Source organism: Doryrhamphus excisus, chromosome 17 (genome assembly GCF_030265055.1).
Source record: "Doryrhamphus excisus isolate RoL2022-K1 chromosome 17, RoL_Dexc_1.0, whole genome shotgun sequence".
Taxonomy (NCBI): Eukaryota; Metazoa; Chordata; class Actinopteri; order Syngnathiformes; family Syngnathidae; genus Doryrhamphus; species Doryrhamphus excisus.
The window spans coordinates 11,261,247-11,286,876 of NC_080482.1; the positions used below are offsets into that span (position 1 = coordinate 11,261,247).

A 25,630-nucleotide genomic window follows, 5' to 3' on the forward strand; every position below is an offset into this window, starting at 1 on the left:
GGTTAGCATTTGCACACACGTGCACACACAATTCAATTGCAAATATGAAAATTGTAAATAGTTCATGATGTTCATTCATTCATTCATTCTCTACCACTTTTTCCTCACGAGGGTCCCAGCTGTCTCCGGGCGAGAGGCGGGGTACATCCTGGACTGGTCGCCAGCCAATCACAGGGCACATATATAGACAAACAACCACTCACACTCACATTCATACCTATGGACAATCTGGAGTCACCAATTAACCTAGCATGTTTTTGGAATGTGAGAGGAAACCGGAGTACCCGGAGAAAACGCACACATGCACGGGGAGAACATGCAAACTCCACACAGAGATGGCCGAGGGTGGAATTGAACCCTGGTCTCCTAGCTGTGAGGTCTACGCGCTAACCACTAGACCTCCGTGCCGCCCTAGTTCATGATGTTATATTTGTAAAACAAAATGTCATTTTCATAATAATTGGCTTCTTTACTGATAAATATACAGTATATGGCAAAACCTCAGACCATTAATAAAACTACACTGGAGCAATAACTGTCTTTTTTCATCTACAGTTTTCACATTTTACTGGTCTCAAATGTGTGTGTCATATCCTCTACCTCATAGTGACCACTAGGTGGCAGTGTTGGGTTGTTTTGTGGATTTCATCAATGAACGCTAGTCAATCAGTGTGCTTCTCCAAGTCGCTCCCGTTGTAGTTCGTCCCTCGTTTATGTATTAGTTCCAGACCCGACCGCGATAAATGAATTTCCGTTATATACGATCAAATTTTAATATGGAATATTAAATTATTCCATATTATATTATTAAAAATTATATTATTAACATCGTAATTAGAGCACATAAAACCTATTAAAACAACATCCTTAAAGCCAAGCAATATTGGAGAGAGTGATTTGTGCAAGGGGAGAGAGAGAGAGAGAGACAGAGAGAGAAAGAGTCAACTGTTTATGCAATTATTGTAGTTTACATACGATTAATAAAAACATACAAAATTGTTAATGCAGTTTATTTTGTGTTGACATCGTATTGGTGGAAATCCTAGATTTTCAGAGGTAAAACATCAGTCAGATTTGACCGGCATATCAGATTTAACACGTGAAAGTCTGCCCCCTTTAAAGCACATACATTGTTTTTGACTTCCACCCCCAGACACAAATTAGAACCAAAAGCAGCTTTACCGTCATGACTCACTACTTGTTGGTTATTATATTTGTGTGTCAAAAGTGTGTGTGACCTACCTCTGGTCTCCGAATGTAGCTGCAGAGTGAGAGACCTTCTCGCCCGAGCGGCAGTCTTTGACGATCTTCGGTGCACGTCAAACTGGTCCCGTCGCTGGCGAACATGTCTGCGGGCTCAGGTGGCTGTGGACCCGGCCCCGGCCCTGGCCCCGGAGTCGGGTCGGGGACCTCCAATCCCCGAAAGTTCAGCGAGAAGATCGCCCTGCACACGCAGCGCCAAGCCGAGGAGACGGCCGCCTTCCAGGAGGTCATGATGGACATCACTTCGACGCGGGTGAGTGAGACCCGAGAGGCGGAGGCTCACGGAGAGATGGCCGCAGCACCGCAGGCCTCAGCCGGGCTCGTCATCCTCGGAGACACGGTCCTCCTCCGTTAACAGCGACACTTGAGAGCGACGAGTCGAGTTGCCTTTATTCTCCACCTGAGTGTAAAAAAGACGACGAGTCTCGTCCAATTCCGATTGTTGTTAGCTTACTTAGCATGTTAGCTTCTGTGGCTAGTTGGCTTGTTTACTATCTGTCATCCCGCTCACTGAAGGCAGCGGAACTCCCTTCACACTCTCAACCATTCTCAACACTTCTCAATTTAACACACACAACGAGCTCAAAGACTGCAGCACAGCGACTTTATTATTCCAAACACTCTCCATTTATATTCGGCGGTCATGGAGGTCACGTATATAAATTGAAATTGGAAAAACAAGCTATGGCTGTTGTCTGCCAAGGCAAATGAAAGCGTGAATTGAAAGTACGATTAAAATGTCAATTGTCAGTTCAGCATGGGTCCAAGACACACAAAGCATTGAAGGTACCTTTCCCTCTAGCTGCGTTGCAATTTCAATCAACCAGTATAAAATATATTTTTAATGTAAAAAAACTAAGCGTCAGTATTTACAGTATGTGCAATATATCTAACGGTGTGTAAATTTATGTGTAATTATTGCATAGCGTATTATTAGTGTATTATCGACCATACCCTGTTCTGCATGTGAAATCATTGTGGTTGTTGATGTTGTTTAAATGAACCTCTCTGTTTACTCTTTTTATTATTAGGGCTGTCAAATGATTACACATTTTAATCTGAGTTTCTTAATTAATCATGATTAATCACTATCATTCATTCATTCATTCATTTTCTACCGCTTTTTCCTCACGAGGGTCGCGGGGGGTGCTGGAGCTTATCCCAGCTGTCTTTGGGCGGGAGGCGGGGTACACCCTGGACTGGTCGCCAGCCAATCACAGGGCACATATAGACAAACAACCATTCACACTCACATTCATAATCACTATCATATCTCATCTATATCTCAATTATGCAAATTTTTACTATATGCAATGCGTTCAAAAGCCATCACACAATTTAAGGTAAATTTACTTGTTTTAATCAGTATGTGGATCAAAAAAAGATTAGCTGTGGCGACTCCGTAATCAGGAAAAAAGCAGAAAGAAACAAACAAGAAAAGTGTATTTTCCGATATAGTTATTTTTAGAGAACCAACCTGTCGTGTTCGTTTGAACAGCTCCAGGCCCAGAAGCTCCGCCTGGCCCGGAGTCAAGGTCCGTACTACGGAGGCTCTCTTCCCAACGTCAACCAGATCGGCCGAAGCCCACAGGACCTGCAGGTGAGTGCAGACCTCCCCTGCTAGCAATTTATTATGCTGTGTGTCGTGTTCAGGAGGTCTCACGCTGTCTCGTTTTTGTTTGCAGGCCTCCTTCCCTTCAACTCTGGAGTCCAGTCGCACCACGCGGCATCACGGCCTGGTGGAGAGAGTCCAGCGAGACCGCCGTTTCATTTCGCCAGTCCGGCCGTACCGCAACCGTCAAGTATCCTTTAGCTAAACTTATTCTTAACTTTTATTTTCAAAGTCTGCTGGTTGTTTGCTTAACCAACGACCTCAGGTGGACAGCGCTTCATCTAATTCTGCCTACTTGTCCCCGCCCCCTGATCCCAGCTGGAGAAGGTAGAGTCCGCTAGCTCACGTCTTTACGGAGACATACTTTTCCGTTTCCGTCTTGCTGCTTTGCTGCTTCGGACTGCTAACATGCTAGCTTGGAAGACAGGAAGCTGCACGACTTTGGAAGAGCTCTCACTACCTCTTTTCCATCCTTTCCTTCCACCCAACTCCTTGTGGGAATCTGCTTGCAATCTTTCCAGCGCTTTCTAATCAGAGGTACATCTAAAGCACATGGCTACTCGGGCACACGCCTCCATGGCATCCAGTCGCTTCCTTCTGGGAGTTTTACTTGGACTTTTCCTTCCTGCCTTCATCTCATGCTTCCTGAGGCTGCCTCTTCTTCCTCTCTTTTTGAATGTTCTCTTTTCCGTGCTCTTGCCGGGCAGAGGAAAATAACGATTTCTTCTTGTCGATCATGAAAAGGAATTGGTCCGGAATCTTCCCGGGGGATAAAAGCCAGTTGTTCCGTCTCCCAACCACTGCACTCAACAGGTGAATCTTCCTATTCCTCCTCCTTCATCTTCCTCCCTCCGTCTGCGTCAATAAATCTTTTTCCTTTCTTCCACTTTTCCTTCCGTCTGCCACACGGCGGTAAGTTTTGTGAACCGATCACAGCGCACGGCGTGGCGATGGCATCAACGATGGAGGCCTGTGATTGGTTGAATGTGATGATTGGCTGACTAACAGCCAATGTCTGTGTCGTCCCACAGGACCAACTCTGACTCCGCCCTCCACACCAGCGTCATGAACCCACCCTCAGGCGACCCCTTCACCACGGGAGGCTCTGCCCTCACGTCCCACGGAGGCAGGCGCAACGGTGAGACATTAAATATTAGAGCCCGCCCACTGCAACGTCAACTTGTTGACACCACACTAACACGTGCACGTGCTTGTCGTCCAGTCTTTCCCTATCCCGTCCCTCCTATTGAAGAGAACGTCCTTGATGATGGCAAGCTCCTCAAAGCCTGGGACTCCAAGAAGGTGATGCCTCCTCATGCTTATGCTCACATGCACCAGCCCTCAACAAGGAGATTGACATACGTTTTCCCCGCCTTCAGTTTCCTCAGCTGAGCTCCAGACCAAAGTCATGTGAGGTTCCTAACATCAAGTAAGTCCTCCAAGTACTTATTTAACTACTTTGGGGTGTAATGGTACGCCATTGACACAGTTCGGCGCATACTTTGGTTTTAAAGGGGAACTGCTTTTTTATATTGATTTTGCCCTTCATTCCCAATCCTTATGTGAAACATGAACACATATTTTTTCCCTTTTCTATGCATTATAACATGAGAAAACTAGTTAATATCAGCTAGCTAACAATGTATGTCATTGGAATACACCTATTTCGACTATGAAGCCCTAACTATGAACCTCTAACAAAGTTTCATGGTTTGATATACATGCTGTGATCATGCATTAACACGTACACTGATGATAGCATGTAATAGTTGCAATATCGTGCCGTATTTTGATGATTTAAAAAACTTCTTTCCTTAGCGCATTGATACACATACGTATGCTAGTTCTATCAACAACAGCACCATAGATACAGCGTCAACACTAACGATGTCTTCCAGCGCAAGACGTGTTCTCTTGTACTCAGGAAAAAAATGCTGACGGCATACGAGCATCTTAGCTAGGTATCCACTCTTCCATCTGTGAATGACGCTGAGATTAGAGGTTAGCGATGCGTCGTGTTAGTCCGCCAGATAAAAATAACTAAAATAATAATATTGTTGTTGCTTGGTTAATATACAAATCAGTTTTATGTCAATGGAACACTGTTGGTGTTTTTTTTTTTTTTTTTTTTTTAGGGCTTTAGCGTCAAAATAGGTACTGTATTCTCATGATGTCTGTTGTTAGCTAGCTTGTATTAACTTGTTTTCTCACGCTATAATGCACAGAAAAGGAAAGAAATATACGTTCATGTTTCACATAAGGATTGTTAATGATGGGCAAAATTCCCCCAAAAAGTGCAGTTCCCCTTAAATGTCATGGCTGTTCCTCATCTCTACTGTCGGCGGATTATGAATACATGTACCGTTAAAACTGTATAAATTATTATTATATTTCTAAATAAGTACTTGAAACAATATTGTTGTGTTCAGTGTCTTCATGTCGCCAGAGCAACAGTCCACCCCCACCCACAGCATCCCCTCTGTGCTCAACACGGGTGGCTCGCTGCCCGACCTGTCCAGCCTGCACTTTCCCTCGCCGCTGCCCACACCGCTTGACCAGGACGAGCCCGGCTACCAAGGCTCCCTGAGCGGGTGCAGCAGCACGGGCAACCTGGCGTCCACGCTCACACAGCTGGGCATTAATGCCGCCAACAACGCAGCGGGAGGCAACGGCGCCTTCCACCATCACACGCCTGGTAAGAACATTGATGTCATCATCACACCATCCACTACGATAACCAATCTTTGTTTCCTCCTTCAGGTTTGCTGGCGTCGCTACAGAGCACGCTCAGTAACCCCTCCCTGCAGTCATCGCTAAGCAACCCAAACATCCAGTCGTCATTCAGCAGCCAGTCTTTCACCAACTCCCTAAGCTCCGCCTCCTTGCACTCATCGCTCAGCAACCCTTCGCTGCAGTCCTCCCTCGGCTCCTCCCCATCCCTGCCCTCCTCTCTCAGCAGCCAATCACTGCACTCGTCCCACAGTAGCTCTTCTCTCCAGTCGGCCTCCAGCGGTAACCCAGGCTATAGTGGCTCCGCCTCTTACGCGCCGTCTCTCAGCACATCGCCGCGGAGACGGGCCCATCTCTCGCCACTTATCCTGCCCATGGGAGGGGACACACGCCGGCATCTCTCCAAGCAGTTCTCCCCCACTATCTCCCCCACGCTATCCTCCATCACGCAGGTAATACACACATAAACACACAAACACTCCCTCTTTATGGAACTGGCACCTGACATCTGACGCCGCCCACGCAGGGCGTTCCTCTGGACACCAGCAGGCTGCCTCTGGACCAGCGCTTACCTCCATACCCGCTCAGTCAGCACCAGACCGCCTCCCAAACCCCCCAGCAGTCCCCTCTGCTGACTCAGCATCAACCTCAACAGCAGATGCTCCGTCTCCAGCAGCCACGGTCCAACGCGCAGCTGTCGCAGAACCTTCTCAATGCTCAGCACTTTGCAGCAGGGGTACGTGGGTCCGAACCGTGGGCTGTGGTCAGCTTCACCCGTCTGCTTCTGACAACTGTTTGTGTGTGTGTGTGTGTGTGTGTGTGTGTGTGTGTGTGTGTGTGTGTGTGTGTGTAGCAACGTCCAGGCAGCTCGCAAACCAACACGCCGCTCACAAAGAATAAAAGTGCCTTGGACCAGTACCTCCATGGCTCTTTGACCTCCCATTGTCAGGTCAAACAGGAAGCCGAACTACAGAGGAGCGGGAACCTACCACAGCTGCAACAAATTAGTCACAACTTGTCCTCAGACCTGTACAACGTGAGTGTCAGCTTTGTCACCCCCTGCTGGACGTGTCGTGCACTAATCAGGACTTGATGTACAGTATGTTGTCATGGTGATGCGATGACTGGGACGTATTTTCCAGGACGCCTTGCTCAACTCGCTGCTGGATGACTCGTACCTGAGCATGCAGCTCGGCTCCAAGTCCAACCAGCAGGTAACACGCGTCACATGATTACAAGCGTGGGAACCAGTAGAGCAGGGGTCTCAAACACGCGGCCCGCGGGGCACAAGTTTGAGGCCCCCGCCTTGATATGAAAGTTTAATGTTAGTGCGGCCCGCGCAAGTTTGATATGGATGCTGTATGGTATCATGTACCCAGAAAAAAATACTACGTTTGATTAATGTTCAGGTTAAAGGTTAAATAACTGTTAATAGTTATCCTCCCTATCCGTGTGGAAGTGGTAAGTTTTTGGCTATTTAAGTTTAAAGGAAATAACTTGAAGGCTACCGTTTAGGTCGCTAGCTCTCTAGTTTGCGAGTTAGCATGTGTCTCAAGACCCTGCAGTTGCGCAATATGTTGTAAATAAAAAGAGTATAAATGTGACTATAGTCGTGTTTTGTCATGTCTACAGGGCTCTAATAATGCTTTGTTAATTTTAATCTGAAAAAAAATAATTTGTCTACCCACCAACTATATGTGGTTTCTTAAGTTTTTATAATTTGCCGTTTTATTATTATTATTATTATATTTATTTATTACTTATTGATTGAATTTCTTTATTCCTGATTTATTTATTTTTCATCTTATTTTGTGTAGAAAAATAAAAAGTAAGATACAGTGGAATGTTTTATCAGAGCTTTTCTTGTAGAAAATTGGAACCAAAGCGAAGTTTTAAATTTTTTTTTTGTTTTTAAGAAATGCGTTTTTTTGTTTTTTTGGAAAACCTGATGCGGCCCAGTCTCACCCAGACCCGAGCTCCAGTGGCCCCCAAGTAAATTGAGTTTGAGACCCCTGCAGTAGAGGTTCTGGACATCTGGGGGCCCAAAGCTAGATGCTAGTTTAACGACTGATCATGTCAGTGTTTGGGGCCCCCTAACATCTTCAGGGCTCTAAGCAGCCGCCAATATTATGTACAGGGAAAGTCGGGTACATGTTTACGTCAGGTGCATTCTAATCTTCTGTTATAGTTCACGGCTGAGATGCAGGGTGACGTCCTGTCACTGAACCATGGTGGGCTGGGCAGCGGTCGCACTGACATGCAGGCGACCCCGGAGTTGGTGGAGCAAACGCTCCTCAACAACCAGAACTACGGCTGCGGCAGCGATGTTCGGCAAAACGTGCCCAACATCATCCTCACCGGTGAGTGAACGAGCACAAATGTAAAAAAGACGTTTCTTTGTCCGACTGACGTCTCCATGTGTCTACAGGCGACTCGCCGCCGGGTTTGTCCAAAGAGATTGCCAGCGCTTTGTCGCACGTTCCCGGCTTTGAAATGGACCCCTTCTCCCTAGACGACCCGCTCAGGATTGACCCATTAGCTCTGGACATGCTGGAGGGTGACCTGATGCTGGCTGACCCTGCTGTGGAGGATTCGTTCCGCTCCGACAGGCTCAAGTGAGGCGCCCCATACAGGACCTCAATGGGACAGGCGAGTGGGCCCCAGCTGAGGGCGGAGGAGATGCAATGTTGGTCACAAGCGGATGGACCGCAGAGTGACAAGCAGCAGGGGGCAGCTTCTGTTTTTAGGCATTAGCTTGTACGAATGTCCAAGATGCAACTGTGCAGGGAACAAGCAACGCCGCCTTTCTGTCAAAAGCTGCAACGCCTTCTGCAGAAGCATCGTGCAATCAGCCAAGCCGCCGCTATGTTTACCTTCAGATCAGAACTGCTTCATTTGGAAGTCAGCCATCATTGACAGGAAGTAGCTTACCCCTCACCAGGCCAAAACGCTTTCATGCCTCCTCTCGCTATGCAACCCCCCCAGAGGGATAGCACAGGGCCTTCGGCCTTTGTTGTGCCACCAGAGGGCACTGTTAGCATTGTTATGACTGCATGGATCACATGACCCGCTGGCGCTGGCTTAAACTTGCAAAGCTTTTAGTCGGAAGAATTTGATTTTTTTTTTTATACAAACGTCAACTAAAACTGAAGGAACAAACTAACCCAGATTTAACCTTGGCACTTTGATCGACCAATAACAAGAATGTACGAGAATGCACTCACTGTGATTGACAGCATGTAGCCCCGCCCCCGGCATGCCTCAGCAAAACTCATTGAGATGCGACGCACGCTGGCGTGCGCGTGCGCAGGAAGCTTTTTTTTCCAATTGTTTTCTCCCATTTTCTGTAAACAATAACACACACATTAGCGCCGAGCATTCAGCTGACACAAATTTGTCATTTGGAAAGAACAAATCACAGGCTGTGTCTCAACTGGAACACTTGCATCAGTACACTTAAATAAGTACACTGAGTACACAGTGTACTTAGTTCCTGAGTATGTGAATAATGAGAGATTAGTGCTGTCCAAATCCATAACTGTCGTCGTATAGTTACCATCATCTTCATTTTCTGTTTTTTTTTTGTATTATTGTCTTCCTGTTCTTGGTCTTCTTCTCTCCTTTTCAATGGTTAATTGCAACCACTCGACAGAGCATCATCACAAACATTTGGATCAGCCCATCTGCCAGCTTGTTTTCCATTTGAACACAATGAACTCATTTCCAGCATGATTTCAAGTTTGGGAAGTTTTGGTGGTCCCTCACTGCAACATCCAGGTAGTGACTGTGTACTGCTTGTTGCCAAACTTGTGAAGACACTTATTGCACTCACAAGACTAAGTCTAAGTAAGTACGCAAGTTGACCAATTGACACACAGCTTGAGTCAACATTTAAATGTTGCGCAAAAGGCCCTAATGTTTAGCACGACTCAGCAGTAAGTCAGCTTGTGCTCAGGCCTCATTGGTGGAGGAGAGGATGCTGTGAATGTTTGAAAGTTTGCGAAGGGGCGGCCAGGCGTGTTACAGCGTGTCTTATAATGTCTCTTTGGATGTTTTACCGACACAAATCTGTCAAGTTATCCAGTGAATAGGCCTTAACAGTGACTTACTTTTTTAAACAGAAAGTAGAAACACGATCATTGACATTGCTGGTTTTAAAAAGGTGAAAAACATGTCAAAGGACTTTTAAAAAGCTGTTAACAAAAACAAACTTTTTTTTTAGATGGTTTTATGCAATAAAGAGTCACAATGCAGTTCTAGACTCTGCCAGTTGGGGGAGCTTTTGGTGTTAGGGATGAGCTAAAGGCCATATTTCCTATTGTCGATATTTTTACAGACGTTTGCTTTTAATTGTTAATGTTTCCTGTTGCTTTTAGGCTGAAGTGCGTGTTCATGTTGAAGTCTTTGTCATAATTGTAATAAGCAGGGAATGTCACGTATCTTGTAAATACGTTTGCAAAGCAGCTACCAGAGATTTATAAAGAAGCTGTAACTTGACATTATTTTGCAGAAAATAAACCCAAGTGTTTATATATACTATTCTAACCAAGTTTTAACATTCAGGGTGAAGCTCGTCGGTTTGCTGCTGCGTCAGGCACACGCAACAGTACCGCTCCTTCAAAATAAAGGTATAATAAAAACAAAGCGTTGTGATTGAACTATAAAAAAAAAGTAAACCATGCCCATTCATCATTCAGCACTTCTCACAAACATTAAATGTTAGGTTTCCATGGGTTAACATTCGTTACCGGACACACCTTTTATTTTGTTAAAAAGCTTGGGCGGAAGCGAGAGCGACACTGCTGCTGTCTTGACCTCTTGCAGCGATTCACAGATCAAACATGGACGTCACATGTGAGCCAATGACCTAAACATGATCGTCGCTGTCTTCTGTGGGACGAACCAGCAAATAAGAGCAGGTAGAGCACCCTCACACACCCACACTGGAGAGGCCACGGTCATCCGATACACCGACATGATATCATTGTAAAGCCGCGGGCCGCTTCGGTAACACTAACAGCACGTCGTCTAACGGCCACGACTGAGAGCCTTTTATCGTCCGCTTTTTTCGAAGAGGGGGACATATACAACCGCACCGAAACGTCCCCCTTCAGGAAACCAATACGGTATCTACACCAGTGGAGTCAACATGGCTGAATGGGACTGATGGTCCCCGATGTCAGCTGCTGTCCGCTAAAGGAACGAGCCGTCTTGCTTTGTGACGTCATGCGTTTATTTCCGGACCACAGGTTGGGATGCTCCGATAATGGAACTCGGCCTCCTCCCGCGCTTCATCATCAATTTACATTTCCGGGTTGTGAGGCTGCTCTGGGTTGTCCGATAATGGAACTCGGCCTCTTCCTCACTCATCCGCATCAATTCACATTTCCGGGTGGTGACGACGTAATGTGGTCTCGTGAAGGATGAGATGACACAAGAACATGTTTGGACAACATGTCATGTACACGTGCACGTTATAGCGTGTGTGTGTATTCGAGTTCTCTTGACGCAGGCACTCTAAAAATAGTAGCACGTGTTTAAACCTTAGCTACCCCCTTTCAGCTGTCCTTTTGCTGGTCATGACAACCAAATGTTCGCAACTCTGGTGATCATGTGACCCCGTAGCAGGTGATGTCATCACTGACACCATTGTTCACTGGTTCACACAGCGGCATGTGTGCTAATAACAAAGGAAGCGTTGTGTTTGAACTGCGAGTTGGGAGGTCAAAAAATCGACTTAATGTCACTGGCCACAGCAGACAGCATTAGACAGGTTCAAACGCCGTTAGATACCATCAGACATCAAAGAGGATTACACGTCATCAAACCACAGCGAGGAGAGCGGCAGAAGATGCCGCAGAATGGGTCACATGATCAAGTTGTGCTTGCATCACACAGGAAGATGAACAGGAAACAGCCAGATTGTGTCCTTCCTGTTTGCCCACAGACCTTTGACCCTGCTGGATCGTTCAGTTCCTCCTCCCGCGTTGCTATGGTGACAGGCCACACCCTCACAGAAAATAAATACAAAACATGATTGCATTCTTGTTAATTGACTAAGATAATGTTACTTAAAATGACGTCTAGTCCAATGGAAGTACAAGCTATGACTTTCTGTTCCGCCTCGCTGGCAGAGACGGGACGATCAGCGGCATGACAGAGGAGAAATGTCCCCAGCTGGTGGACTACTTTGTGGTGGCGGGACTCGACCCCGCAGGGCCCTGGAGACCCCTAGACGACGATGCCAAGACAGTCTCCTCACTACCGTCACCAGGCCGGGCGGTAGAACCTGTGACTGACCTGGCGGTGATAGCTCGAGGGCTGGGGGAGGAAGTGCCTGAGGGCTTCACATGCATCGACAAGTCGCTGGGTGGACACTCGGCCGAGCTGACCGCCGGCCTCATCAACAACCCCCACCTGTACCTGTGCTACAGAAGAGGGCGGGACAAACCCCCCATCCTGGACCTAGGGTGAGCCCGCTAACAAGTGTCTCACTAACGAGGGAGCTGCTAACAGCGTTAGATGATGTTCCACTGCAGGGTGCTGTACGAGGGCAAGGAGCAGCTGAAGTCGGGCTGGTACGTCATCGACACCACGCCCTACAGTCGATCAGCCAATCTGAGCTCCGGCGCTGGACCGGCGGCGCACCGTGTCTTCCTGACATACCGGCGCGCTTTGGACTCGCAAGGCCTGCACTCGCTGGGCGTGACGGACATTGGCGTGATGCTGCCCAGCAAGGGTGAGGTGGCGCCACACACTTTCTGTCGTGTAGACAAGAACCTCAACATAGGCATGGTGAGTGTCACCGGGAACACACAGTCATCAATCATGGCAGACTGTGACACGTGTGTGTGTGTGTACATGTGTGTGTGCAGTGGGGGGCCGCTGTGTTTGTGTGCTACAAGCGAGCCGTAGCAAAAGCCAACGCTTTGGTTTATGAGGCTGGTGAGTCACGGCATAAAATCAACATGGCGGTCATATGTATGTGAGTTGAGTCACATGACTATCACACTTCAGGTCTGCTTAGCCGCTACCCTGAAGACGACCAGGAAGCCTTCCCCTTGCCAGAGTCAGTGCCCGTCTTCTGTCTCCCCATGGGCGTGGCTGTAGAGAGCTGGCCTCTGAACGCCAAGTACCAGCTGCCAGTCTTTTCCACCTTTGTGCTCACCTCTGCCTCCGGAGACAAAGTTGGTTATGCTTTGTTTTTTCTTCAGCGCCATGACATTACTTGTTAACCTTTTCCTGTCTGCCTCGCCCCTGCAGGTGTACGGCGCTGCCATTCAGTTCTACGAGACGTTTCCAAGGGAGGTTCTGTCAGAGCGACAAAGCGTGCGACTCGGCCTGCTCAGTGTGTTGGACCGCCGACCCATTGCAGAGCGCACCCTGCAGGTGAAGAAGAGCATCTGTGTGCTGTCCCACTGGCCCTTCTTCACCGTCTTCCAGAAGTTTCTCACCTTTGTCTACAGATACTCCATCTCTGGTCCACATGTCCTACCTTTGGAGAAGTAAGTGCCACATCCTTCACTGCAATCCTGTTAGAACTTTGTGATGATAAGTCATTGGTTCATCCTGCAGACACATCTCCAGCTTCATGCACAACGTTCCCTTTCCATCCCCCCAGCGGCCTCGCATCCTTGTTCAGGTACAGTTTGGGTCTTCATCCTGTAGCATGTCCACATCATTATGTCATGAGAAGGTCAAATCACATGACCAAACACAAATGTGTGTTTTGCAGTTGTCCCCATATGACAACCTTCTTCTTTGCCAGCCCGTCTCCTCACCGCTACCCCTCAGGTCACTCCTCACACGCACACACATTAGTCATTATTGTTATTACCATTATTGCTATAGATAGTAGTTTTTTATTATTAAATCATAGTAGTACTACCAATTTTATTATTACTATTTCCTAATAGTAATAAAGTTTTTCTGTTGTCAGTTAGCATTACCAAAATTATTCTTATTTGCGAAATGCTGCAATTATGAGAGAAATAATATTCACAAAGTTATGACTTTTGCAAAGTAAAACGTTTACATATAGTATTTCAGTATTTGGTAGCCTTGAATCAGGTTGGTCGGCCACCTTGCTGGCATACACCTTGTCACATCTGCCCACTCATTTTCTATGAGATTGTCTTTGTGATGACCACTCCACAACATTGACATTGTTGTCCTTCAGCGACTTTGTGACTGACTATTATGGTGATAGTTTTAGGATCATTGTCCATTTGGAAGACTCAGGCTTCAACTTCCTGTCTGATTGCTTGGGATATTGCTTCAGTATTTCCACATAATGTTCTTGCTTTGTGATATTAAGTGCAGCAGTTGATGCTTCTTTTTGCTCCATGGTCCTTGTGGCCAACCACTACGTCTCAAAGAATTAGAGTCTTTGTCCCTGTGGATGTTTGCAAACTATAATCTGGCTTTTTTATGTTGCTCTGGGAGAAATGGTTTCTTCTTGGAAGAGTGGTCTTTTAGCCCTTAGACTTGTCTGACTGTGGATAACAACACACTCTTACCAGTGTCAGGCGTCATCTTCACAAGCTCTTTAGCTTTGGTTCTGGGGTTGAGTAGCCCATCCCCTTCCTGAACATACGTATGATGGCCGGACATCCCATGGTTGTGATCACGGAATGAATGAATCAGACTCATGTATCTCCGCAGTTCCTTTCATCAGAGCTTGGCTGATTTTGTTTTAGATTCTCATAATGTCCAACAAGGAAACGGTGTGTTTAAGGTGGGCCTAAAACTAACTAAAATGTTGTAACCTTTCTCATGTTATGTGTGCTTTCCCACATTGTATCTGTTTCATATCTCAATTGCAGCATTTAGGAAATGGAAATAATTTTGGTAAACCTAACCGACCTAAAACAAGAAAGGTTTAGTCTGATTGAATTTCAGATGGTGACAAATAAGTGTTTTAAACTTGTGCTTTCAACTGTAACTATATTGTAGGAAGATTTTTAATTCCTAATATTAAGTATTGATTTAATAGTAACAGTACTCAGGTTACCTGTTCTCCCTCGCTCAAAAACACATTATAATGGGACTGTCTATAGTATAATAGTATAATATACTATTATACTATACGTACTATATATAGTACAATATACTAATATACTATAGTAGGTTGCCGTTACAACTCTGTACAGTAGATGGCAACATAACTGCTTCGTAACACACTTAACACCCACCCGGGGCCTCATTTATAAAGGTTTCTGCACACACACAAAGCGTTATAGTAAGTAAATAATTCAGTGAAGGGGCGGCACGGCGGTCTAATGGTTAGCGCCCAGACCTCACAGCTAGGAGACCAGGGTTCAATCTCTGTGTGGAGTTTGCATGTTCTCCCCGTGCATGCATGGGTTTTCTCCGGGTACTCCGGTTTCCTCCCACATTCCAAAAACATGCTAGGTTAATTGGTGACTCCAAATTGTCCATAGGTATGAATGTGAGTGTGAATGGTTGTTTGTCTATATGTGCCCTGTGATTGTATGTATGTACCCCGCCTCTCGCCCGAAGACAGCTGGGATAGGCTCCAGCACCCCCGCGACCCTCGTGAGGAAAAAGCGGTAGAAAATGAATGAATGAATGAATGAATTCAGTGCAGAAAAGGGTGTGCATTCCCAAACATGTGAAAACAGCGACATCTGATGCCAGAAAGTCAAATGAGATTATGGTATAGAGATGCTTAGCCTATGATAAACTGTCAATTTACGGACAGTTTCATTTTCACGATAAGGTGGACATAAGACAGTCACATTAGTTTATCTGATCACATATGCGCCAACATGAGGCAGTTGACAGGCAATTCCATTTCCTGTTCATGAAAAAAAAAAGACTATGAGTATGTACCAGTACCTTGGTGTGTGTTTTTGGCAGTGGGGCGAGCTTCCTGAAGCTGCTGCAGAATCTGGGTGCAGGGAATACATGCACGCTCCTGCTGGCTGTGCTGACAGAACACAAAGTTCTACTGCACTCACTGCGTCCTGACGTGTTGACGGCGGTCAGCGAGGCACTGGTGTCCGTAAGAGAGCAATGTCCTTTTTTGTGAGCTCGGGGGTGGCAGGTATGCCTGAATGACGTGTCTTCCTTCCTGTTTCCAGATGACGTTTCCACTGCGCTGGCTGTGTCCCTACATCCCGCTGTGTCCTCTCCAGATGGCAGAAGTGCTGCTGGCGCCGGTACCCTTCATCGTCGGCGTGCACTCTAGCTATTTCGACTTCTACGACCCCCCTGCTGACGTGGTGTGTGTTGACCTGGACACCAACACTGTGTTCCAGTGAGTGCCGCCACACGCAAGTTGGTTTCCTGTAGCAAACGTTCCATGCACCTTCCTTGTGGTGGTCTCAGATCTGACGACAAGAAGCCATTATCATGGCGATCGTTACCAAGGAAACACAGCAAGACTCTTTTCAACACCCTCACCAACCTTCACAAGACGCTGGAGAAGAGTAAGTACCGAAATGGCTGTCCTGTAGCACCTTGTCGTCGTCACATGACCTTCATTGTGCCACAGTTTGCTACCCCAGCCAGGAGGAAGCAACGCTGGAGTTCCTCTTGACAGATTTTGACCAGATCTACCGGCGCCAGAAGCAGCTGGAGTTGGAGATCCAGGAGGCCTTTCTGCGCTTCATGAGCTGCCTGCTACGAGGTTACCGCTCCTTCCTGTTGCCAATCACACAGGCCCCCTCTGACACTGCCACCGACTGCAGCTCTCTCTTCAACCTCCAGGGTGCGCTCACTCTCACATGGGAAGCATCTGCATGTGTAGCGCTTGTCTGACTGATCTGCCATTTTCCGTTAGGCTTCCTGAAGTCTCGCGAGCGCACCCAGCAAAAGTTCTTCTCACAGCTGACGCGGACGCAAATGTTCACGCAGTTCATCGAGGAATGCTCCTTTGTCAGCGAACGCCACGTCTGCCTTGAGTTCTTTGATGAGTGCGTCCAAAAGGTCAGCACTCTCGCTGCCATCTAAGCTAACATGCTGTTAAGTGGTTAACGAGGAGGCTTGTTGACAGGTGGACGTGGAAAAACCGGAGGATGTGCGGCTTATCGACTTGGACGAGACTCCCTGTGGAGAACACACAGTCTTCATCATGCCGCCAGAGGAACCACAGGAAGCTGATGGGTCAGAGTGCCCCGCCCTCTACAGGTGTGGCGAAAATGATCTCAGCTCGTCTCACAGTCACAAGTCACAAGCATTCTGTGACACTTTGCTCTCATGTCCAGTTATGAGACCTTCCCCACCTTGAGGGCGGAGCTCTTAGATCGTCCGCAGGACCAGCTCCGTGTGCCTGCCAGGGGCAGTGCTCCCAGCAGCCCCGCCCCCCGACGCACTAAACAGGTATGTCAGTCGAGCGGCTGGGGAAAGTGATGAGTGATGTCACTATAATGTGCTCCTTGGTTGCGTCCTGCAGGAGATCAAGTTGGCACAGAAGCGCGCTCAAAAGTACTCAGCAGTCGCGGACATGTGGTCCAAATGTCTTCTGGGTCACATGTACGGCCTGTGGTTCATCTACCTGCCCACTTACGTGCGGGCGCAGAGCGGCAAAGTGCGCGCGCTGCATGCTGCCTACGACGTGCTCAAACACATGGAGAACCGCAAAGTGGTCCTTCCAGACGAGGTGTGGTAGCATCGGTGGCTCTGAAGGTGGACACGTTGATCTTGGACGTGCATTGAATTGCGTGTGTGCGTGCATACTTTAGGTGTGTTACAGGATCTTGATGCAGCTGTGCGGTCAGTATGGGCAGCCTGTCCTCGCCGTGCGAGTCCTTCTGGAGATGAAGAAGGCAGGAATCATACCCAACACCATCACCTACGCATACTACAACAAGGTAGCACATAAACACATACATGCTAGCGTGGCAACAGTGATGAAAGATCATTCCTCACGCACGCCTCAGGCCGTCCTGGAGAGCAAATGGCCATCAACCAATCAGGGTGGACGTTTGCGTTGGGCCAAGCTGAGGAATGTCCTACTGGCAGTCGCCCTCTTCAGGCAGCCCATCAAACGACGCCACAATGGCGGCTTGCTGGGGCCACATCCAGGTCAGAACACGCCCATACTCAAATGTCAAAAGTTCTGTCATCAAGGTGACCGCTTATGATCGACTTCATCGTAGGACAAGCAGTGACGGACGAGCCCAGCAGGTCCCGCCCCTGCTCTTCTTTAATTCGTCAGGCCAGTTGGAGCGGCTTGAGCGAAAGCTCCAGTCACGAATCTCTGACGGGCTTCTTAGCGAAGAGCAACAGCCTGAGCAGTGTCAAGACACCGGCCGAGCGTAAGACACGAGGGGGGGCCAATTCGTTTTCAACAGAGATCAAAGCAAGCAAGAAGACGGTAGCAGCAGGTGCTGCTAAACCCCCTCTGGCGTGCAGAGACTCCACGTTACCCACATCGCCCCCTGTTGGCACTGTGGTGCGCCGCAGTCAAATCTGCCTGTCGTCCTTCTATGCTGAGTCGGCAGAGTCAGAGTTGGACTGCGGCTATCATCCGAGGTAGGAAAGTCAGCAAGGATGGACGATAAGATGTCAGCATCCTCTAAGCTCTGACGTCACACCCACAGGGCGACCGTCACAAATGCGGCGGTGGATGAGAATGACAACGTGTCCTCACCCAGCAGAGGACTGGCGGGAAAGCTCCAGCAGCTCCTCACGCCGACACGCCACAGATCAGCGGTACGACGGGCTGCCAGTGTGGATGAGAGACGAGGAGGAGGAGGAGGAGGAGGGGCGTCGGGACGAAGGGTGTCGGAGCAGCGTCAGTCCAAGAAGTCACAAGTTGCTGAAACACTGCTGAAAGCCAAGGAGCGTCTGGCCAACGCCACCTCAGAGGTTTGACTCCACCCACAATTCGACATATTCTTATTTGATGGTGGCACGCTTCTCCCCGCCAGAGTTCACTCTCGGTCGGAAGTGACCTGGACTTGGCGGAGACAGCCAACGCAGCGTATCCGCTACGCAATTCTTGGGATGCAAATCAAGAAGGGGCGGGACTTGAGGTAAGCTGCAATTGGGTGCCCTCTCACTAATCACCTGTCTCTAAGACCCACCCTTCTCCATGGGCAGGTGTTGATGTCCAGCTGCTCGCGGTGTCGCTCATGCAACTCGCTGGTGTATGACGAGGAGATCATGGCAGGATGGACTTCGGACGACTCCAACCTCAACTCTTCCTGCCCGTTTTGCACTGCGTCCTTTGTGCCCTTCCTCAACGCCGAGATCAGCGACCTTGGACCCGTCAGTAGGTATGTGGTGCCACCATGTGTCTTTCTTCTGTCTGTGTCAAACTTCACTTCCGTCTTTGTTTGCAGTGGCGAACGCAGCAAGTGGAATGCCGAGGATGAGGTGGAGAGCGCTGGCGGGTCCCCCAGTGGCAATGGAACATCACCACCGTTTCAGTGTAACGGCGCGGGGGAAGATGTCCCCTCCGAGGCCAGCATGAAAACCACGGTAACCGCAGTAACGCTCAACCGAACCTCCTTTTTTCTCTCCTCCTGCTGATGATCTGCCTCCCCTTGCAGTCCTCGACTGCGGGCGTGGCCCCACAGGTGACCGTGGCCTACGTGAGCCCACTGGTGCTGCGGAAGGAGCTAGAAAGCCTCCTGGAGAACGAGGGCGAGGCGGTGCTGGCGCAGCCTCAATTCCTGGAAAGCCACTGCATCATCTTCTGGAACCTTCTGTGGTTCTTCCAGCGTCTCGGCCTGCCCAGTCACTTGGTGCAGCTCATACGGGGCTCACCTCTGCTCAGCCCATCCCTGCAGGTAGCACACCTCCTACTGGCTGTGAGTGCTATTAGATGGGGGGAGGGGGTCACAGCAGCACTCGCTGTTTTCATGTCAGTCTAGATTTGGCGCTAGTTGTTTTGGACTGAAAACTGTAACGTGCCCCTCCATTGTCACATCTCCTCTCCACAACTCACCGCTCCTCACCTTACCCTCCCGACGACAATGGGAGTTGTAGCTTACCCCCAAATAGCCCAAACAATGACAGCTAGTCAATGCCCATTTGATGGTGTGATTGACAGTTGTTTTCTACCTCCAACAACTCAATCACAAGAAGACCCACACAATAAAACTGATTTTACAGAAACTGTAAAGTTACAGATTAAAAAATGTGATTAACATGAATTAATCACAACTAATGTTATATTTTAACATCCCCGTCCTAGTAACGTGTGTGTCTCTCATCAGTCAGAGGGCGTGGCGCTGAGGGTGAGGCTCCTCTGGGACACGTTGACCCCGGACCCAGACACCTGGCCCCCCCTATACGTGCTCTGGAGGCTCCACAGTAAACTCACACTGCACATACTGCATGGCCCGCCGCTACCGATCCGTAACCCCGCCAACTCTACTTCCCCCTCCCTCCAACAGGTGGCATTCCAATGCGAAGCTTCCGATGGCGCCGCCACAATCACCCATTTACACTGTCCTTCCTGGAGGAGGTCCTACGCTGGGTGGGCATGAACGAGGTCCACAAGGCCATAACCCTTTTCCTCGACACGCTGGCCAAACAGCCAGTGCCGCCGCGCCTACAGAGGTGAGATGAGGCTCCGCCAACTTACGCTCCACTGTGTCATCTTGCGTTTGTGTTGTAGGAGCGTATACCGTGAGTTCCTCTTCCTCACACTGGCCGCCATGGGCAAAGACCACGCCGGTAAGACCTGTGGTCCAAAGGATGTCGTTGCGCCGCTAACGCCGTCTCTCTCGCTCTCATCCGCAGCCGCCTTCGATAAGAAGTACAAGGCGGCGTACTCGCGCTTGGGCAGCGTTCTAGGAAAAGACGAGCTTCGCAGGAAACGAGCTCAGCCTCCCAGCGCCAAGGCAGTCGACTGCAGACGCAGCTTCCACCCACCGCTGGAGTGCTGACTACCCAGCATGCTCTGCTGCCACCCTGGACTGCTACGCCACTATCTTTGGATGTCCAGAAGACGTCATAATAGGAGAACAAGCTGTGACCTCCTGCCAAGCATGGGTGGAGAAAACGGAGAACATTTCGGACAGTGTCAGCCATGTTGGTTGGGGTCCAAGAGTGATAAAGATGGCCGACGTCAGTGGGCCGCAAGCTGAAAGGATGGAAAAGTGTGACTGACTTCCTCCTCGTTTCGTTTTGCTTGGATACACTCAGTGCTGCCTCCTTAGTCCTCAATGATCCTTCTCTCATCAGGAAGTTCTGACGTTGTCACGTCACCCTCAAAGTTTACATTGTTGGGAGGAGACACGGTTGGGTCTGAGCGTGCTCGCTTCATCACGTGACACTGTTCAGTTCCTGTCATTTTAAGTTTACGCATTTATGCAGTATTTCACTCCCACAAAAAATGTGTTTTGCTTCCATGATGTTTGCTTTGCCTCGATGTTTGTGTATTTAAATAAACTCACTGTCGTCTTCTCACTAATTTATTCATGGAAATGTTTTTTTTTTTTACAAAAGAAAATAAATGTCAACAAATCAACATTTTTTTTTAGACTCTGCTTACCACTGTGCTTTTAGATATGAAGTTAAATAATGACATGAATATAAAAATATTATTGTACAAAGATCACAATAACTACAATTTTCATATGGAATTACATGCTTTTTCTTGAGACAGCGACATATTAAAACAAAGCAGGGGCCAAGGCGATTAAATTAAAAGGACATTTTTCCATACTTAAACTCTACTTGACGATCCAAAGTTAAATCTGTAAACGTCTTCTGATTGGCTGTTGCCACCGCTACATTTGTCACCAAACAGATGCTAAGTTAACTAGCCCGCTACAGGGCTAACTTATAGCAACAAAACAATAAGAGATAATGCTATTCTGAAGGCTAACGCTAATTAGAACATGGCACTAGACTTTAAGGCCCCCCATGCACACGTACTTGACCTCCAGGTACTCGTCCACGCCATACTTTGATCCCTCGCGGCCCATCCCTGATTCTTTGACGCCCCCAAAGGTGGCTTCCGCCGTGGAGATGAGGCCCTCGTTGACGCCCACCAAGCCCACCTCCAACGCCTCGGACACACGCCAAATCTGACTGATGTCCTGTGAGTAGAAGTAACCTGAAAGCAGAGGAGCCAATCAGGACCGATTGGAGATCCAACCCGAGGCTTTGCTTCTCACCTGCCAAACCGACGTTGGACGCGTTGGCGAGGGCCAGCGCTTCCTCCTCCGTGTCAAACCTGCGCAGGGAAACAGCAGTGCATGCGTCATGGCAGTCACGTAACAAGGCAGTGGCGCTCACCTGATGACGGGTACCAGCGGCCCAAATGTTTCCTCCCGCACACACAACATGTCGGCAGTGACATCCACCAGTAGGGTGGGCTCCATGAAGGAGCCGTGCAGGCGTCGGCCGCCCCTCAGCACCTTGGCCCCCTGCGACACGGCATCATTTATCTGCTGGCTCACCTATGAAGAAGGGGTACAGAGGTCATGTGGCGTGAAGATGGCTCCGCCCGATCAGTCAATAACCAGATTGGACCTTTTCAGCCGCTCTGGCGTTGATGAGTGGCCCCTGCGTAGTGTCAGCCTCGCTGCCATGGCCCACGCGCAACTGGGCGTCCATGGCTTCGCCCAGCTTGGCCACAAAACGCTCGTAGACGCCGTTCTGTACCAGGAAGCGGTTGGAGCACACGCACGTCTGCAAGGCAACCAGGAGACGACAGTCAACGCTGTGACGCCGTGTTACTATGCCATCCCTCACCTGTCCAGAGTTCCTGAATTTGGACCCCATGGCTCCATTCACCGCCTGGTCCACATCCGCGCTGTCAAACACAATGAAGGGCGCATGGCCTCCTAACTCCATGGAAACCCTCTTGACAGTGTCGGCGGCCATTTTCAGCAACATCTGACAGCAACACACATGAGTGTCCGCTACTGTTAGCATTAGCATATTAGCATGACGGCCCCATCTTACTTTGCCAGTGGCAGTGGAGCCCGTGAAGGAGATCTTGGCCACAAGAGGGTCCGTGCACAGAACCCGGCCCACCGATGCCGCCATCTCTCTGGAGCACGGAACCACGTTGAAGACACCCGCTGGAATCCCTGCCTGCTCTGCTAGCTGCAACCGCCATAGCACCACACAACAAGTTAGCCATCTTACGTCTCAAAAGTGTCACAGGGACTTGGTCCCCTTTGTCCCCTCAAGTGCAGATAGCCTCTGGAAAAATTTTTTTTGTCCAACATTAATACAAGAAGCTCCACCCACCACACAGGTAGTATTTACATGCAGAATTACTATTGCAACATCATTAGGGTAAAACTAACGCTTGGTGAATTCTAACACTACATTAAGCTAACACAGACAAGAACTAGGCTACAACTGGACTAAAGCTACCACAACTTAAAGGGGACATGCTGTATTATGCTCATTTTCAGCCCTAGAAATATTTCATGTAGACTAGAACTGGACCACCTAAGCGCTGCTGTAAAAAGCAGAAGCTAGCAGCCTACGCTTATCAGATGAGCCACACTGCTGTCCATGCTTAGAGGTTGAGTTGTGGCTGTCAAGTTAAGAGGAAGTAGTTCAGTGATAGATGACCTCAGCCAGAGCCAGCGCTGAAAGGGGCGTGTCCTCCGCAGGTTTGAGCACGGCAGTGCACCCAGCCGCTAGCGCCGCACCGACCTTCCTGGTGATCATGGCGCTGGGGAAGTTCCACTGTTGCCAACACAAAAGCAAACTTTAGTTAGCATAGCCTAGCAGTGCTTGGCATTTTGTGTTGTTTTTGGCCCAGCAACATGCTAACGTGCTAGCACCCGGCCTGAAAGAGCGATCCTCGCAATGACAGCTTACCGGTGTGATGACCGAGGTCACGCCAACTGGTTGCTTGAGGAGGAGGATCCTTCGGTCCTTGATGGGCGGAGGCACCACATCGCCGTACACACGCCGAGCCTCCTCCGAAAACCACTCCAAGAAGGAGGCGGCATAAGCAATCTCGCCAAGAGATTCTTTGAGGGGTTTGCCCTGAACAACACCGTACGTCAAGCTAACACGATGAACTAGAACTGGAGCCCGTTGCACAAAACTAGGATAAGGGATGGAGCCGGGATATCGTGTAATCCTATTTTAACATATCCGTGATCCAATTGCACAAGTCGTTGCATAAATTAATTTGCGTGTCCATGATCGCTACCATAGAGATTTATTCTGTGGAGCTCAGGTCCATGATCTATTTAATCTCATCCCTGATCAGCAGCCACCATTGATGGAAACCAACAGTTAATCCACTCTTTGGATAGTAATTGTGATCGTTTCTGCAGCAGTAGTTGATACATTTCATTTCATTAATTAATCCATGTATGGGGCGGCACAGCGCGCGAGTGGTTAGCGCGCAGACCTCACAGCTAGGAGGATGAGGGTTCGATTCCACCCTCGGCCATCTTCTGTGTGGAGTTTGCATGTTCTCCCCGTGCATGCGTGGGTTTTCTCCGGGTACTCCGGTTTCCTCCCACATTCCAAAAAACATGCTAGGTTAATTGGTGACTCCAAATTGTCCATAGGTATGAATGTGAGTGTGAATGGTTGTTTGTCTATATGTGCCCTGTGATTGGCTGGCGACCAGTCAAGGGTGTACCCTGCCTCTCGCCCGAAGACAGCTGGGATAGGCTCCAGCACCCCCGCGACCCTCATGAGGAAAAATTGGTAGAAAATGAATGAATGAATGAATCCATGTATGCTCATCCTGGTGCTTGGGTCTTTGTGCAACCAATTAGCAAAGATGCTATTTTTTGGATTGACTAAATTCAGCTCATTTATTCATCCCAGATGTCTGAATCCTACTTTGATGCAACGGGCCCCTGGACTAGAACTAGACTTGAGGTACACTAGGAGCACACTCACACACTCAAAGGTGATGAGCCTAGCCAGGTGATCTTTGTGCTGAGTCATCAGATTGAACCACTTCCTCAGCAGCAGACTCCTCTCCTGCAATAACCAATCACACGTTATGTTTTACACACATGACTAGACGCCGCCGATTGAATGCAGGCTCCTTGTTGTGTTGTGCCGTTTTCGTGACGTCACAAACGGCGTGTGACCCACCTTGGCAGTGTACTGCTTCCACTCATAGAAAGCAGTGTACGCAGAGTCCACGGCTCGCTTGGCGACTTCCGGCCCGCAGTCAGACACCCTGGCTATCTCTACTCCGGTGGCCGGGTCCAGGACCGGGAAGTCAGAAGGCGCCGAGACCCAGTCGCCGTGCACGTAGCCGCGTGTACGTAGCAGTTGAGCGCTCACGTCCAGGCTGAAGCGGCGGCGAGGAGTAGCGGTAGCGGCCCTCAGCCGCTGAATTAGGGTGGCAGTCCTGGCAGACGTCATAGCGGTCGGCACGCTCTGTCTGTGCTCGCAGCTTCCGGTCGGTTTGAACCAGTTCTCTGGCACGTTTATCACGTGACAAGGCACGCACACAATTGACTCCCGCATGCGCAGAATACACACTGGGGCCTTGTAAAGATCCTTTTATTTAACATTTGACACCCAAAATAAATAAAACAGCCGGTGAGCACACGTCCAAAATGAAATAAAATGTTTGTTCTTAGCAATGCACCACAGTCTCACTACAACTTTGAATGTCTACTTATTAAAAATATATATTCATACTATTCAAGCTTCTTTTGGGTAAACGGTTGGACGAGTGACCGTATACAGAACTATAAAAGTAGTCATGTTTTACTAGAATATTCTAGAACGTATTAGTTGAATGGCGACTGATGTGCTTTGTGAGGACCTGCAGCAGACACAAAGCTGATGGAATGATCAGGAAGTAGAGTCTCAAGAGCAAAGAAGAAAACACCTGGAGGGACAGGTCCCATGATGAAAGGAAGAGAGACCTGTCAGGTCACATGATCACAAGAAAAGACACCTGGCAAGACAGGTCATGAGACCTTCAACACAAACTCTTCAATATGGATTGTGTTTGGCCGTCAGACCGTCGCTATGGGAGTCTTAAAAGTCAAGATTTGACAAAAACTGGTTTAGATTTCTTCATATCATATTGACATGTAGGAGTAATAAAGAAATGATTTAATAGTGATTCATTTGGCTTAT

The 25,630-nt window shown here is 48.6% G+C and overlaps 4 protein-coding genes across 7 annotated transcripts; 3 read left to right on the top strand and 1 right to left on the bottom strand.

Moving 5' to 3' along the window:
- Positions 1-1,253: 1,253 nt before the first annotated feature.
- On the top strand, positions 1,254-3,890 carry LOC131105095 (CREB-regulated transcription coactivator 2-like). Its single transcript, XM_058052849.1, has 5 exons — positions 1,254-1,516; positions 2,762-2,863; positions 2,949-3,065; positions 3,141-3,202; positions 3,620-3,890. The coding sequence occupies exons 1-5, from the start codon at positions 1,346-1,348 to the stop codon at positions 3,690-3,692; spliced, it is 525 nt and encodes a 174-aa protein (XP_057908832.1). The 5' UTR covers positions 1,254-1,345; the 3' UTR covers positions 3,693-3,890.
- On the top strand, positions 3,887-8,224 carry LOC131105717 (CREB-regulated transcription coactivator 2-like). The gene is made up of 10 exons (XM_058054125.1): positions 3,887-4,013; positions 4,098-4,177; positions 4,255-4,304; positions 5,305-5,570; positions 5,636-6,057; positions 6,132-6,341; positions 6,555-6,641; positions 6,748-6,819; positions 7,794-7,965; positions 8,034-8,224. The coding sequence occupies exons 1-10, from the start codon at positions 3,887-3,889 to the stop codon at positions 8,222-8,224; spliced, it is 1,677 nt and encodes a 558-aa protein (XP_057910108.1).
- LOC131105091 (DENN domain-containing protein 4B-like) lies at positions 8,223-20,999 on the top strand. 4 transcript variants are annotated; one of them, XM_058052844.1, is made up of 28 exons: positions 8,223-10,524; positions 11,504-11,600; positions 11,740-12,075; positions 12,145-12,400; positions 12,481-12,550; positions 12,623-12,792; positions 12,869-13,110; positions 13,181-13,247; positions 13,341-13,399; positions 15,488-15,632; positions 15,712-15,887; positions 15,959-16,059; positions 16,125-16,340; positions 16,413-16,558; positions 16,626-16,759; positions 16,837-16,951; positions 17,025-17,231; positions 17,314-17,442; positions 17,512-17,656; positions 17,731-18,106; positions 18,175-18,442; positions 18,505-18,609; positions 18,677-18,852; positions 18,919-19,057; positions 19,129-19,368; positions 19,798-19,894; positions 19,978-20,143; positions 20,202-20,999. In XM_058052844.1, exons 3-28 carry the CDS (start codon positions 11,759-11,761, stop codon positions 20,470-20,472), a joined length of 4,533 nt encoding a protein of 1,510 aa, XP_057908827.1. In that variant the 5' UTR covers positions 8,223-10,524; positions 11,504-11,600; positions 11,740-11,758; the 3' UTR covers positions 20,473-20,999. The 4 variants fall into 4 exon arrangements, with proteins under 4 accessions (XP_057908827.1, XP_057908828.1, XP_057908829.1 ...); XM_058052845.1 differs by having other exon boundaries at positions 11,553-11,600; XM_058052846.1 differs by lacking the exon at positions 11,504-11,600 and having other exon boundaries at positions 20,202-20,260; positions 20,327-20,999.
- Positions 20,475-25,014, bottom strand: aldh5a1 (aldehyde dehydrogenase 5 family, member A1 (succinate-semialdehyde dehydrogenase)). The gene is made up of 10 exons (XM_058052848.1): positions 24,626-25,014; positions 24,425-24,508; positions 23,378-23,548; positions 23,126-23,242; positions 22,502-22,645; positions 22,289-22,432; positions 22,067-22,225; positions 21,830-21,993; positions 21,709-21,767; positions 20,475-21,647 (listed from the first exon to the last, which is right to left on the bottom strand). Exons 1-10 carry the CDS (start codon positions 25,004-25,006, stop codon positions 21,436-21,438), a joined length of 1,635 nt encoding a protein of 544 aa, XP_057908831.1. The 5' UTR covers positions 25,007-25,014; the 3' UTR covers positions 20,475-21,435.
- Positions 25,015-25,630: the final 616 nt, after the last annotated feature.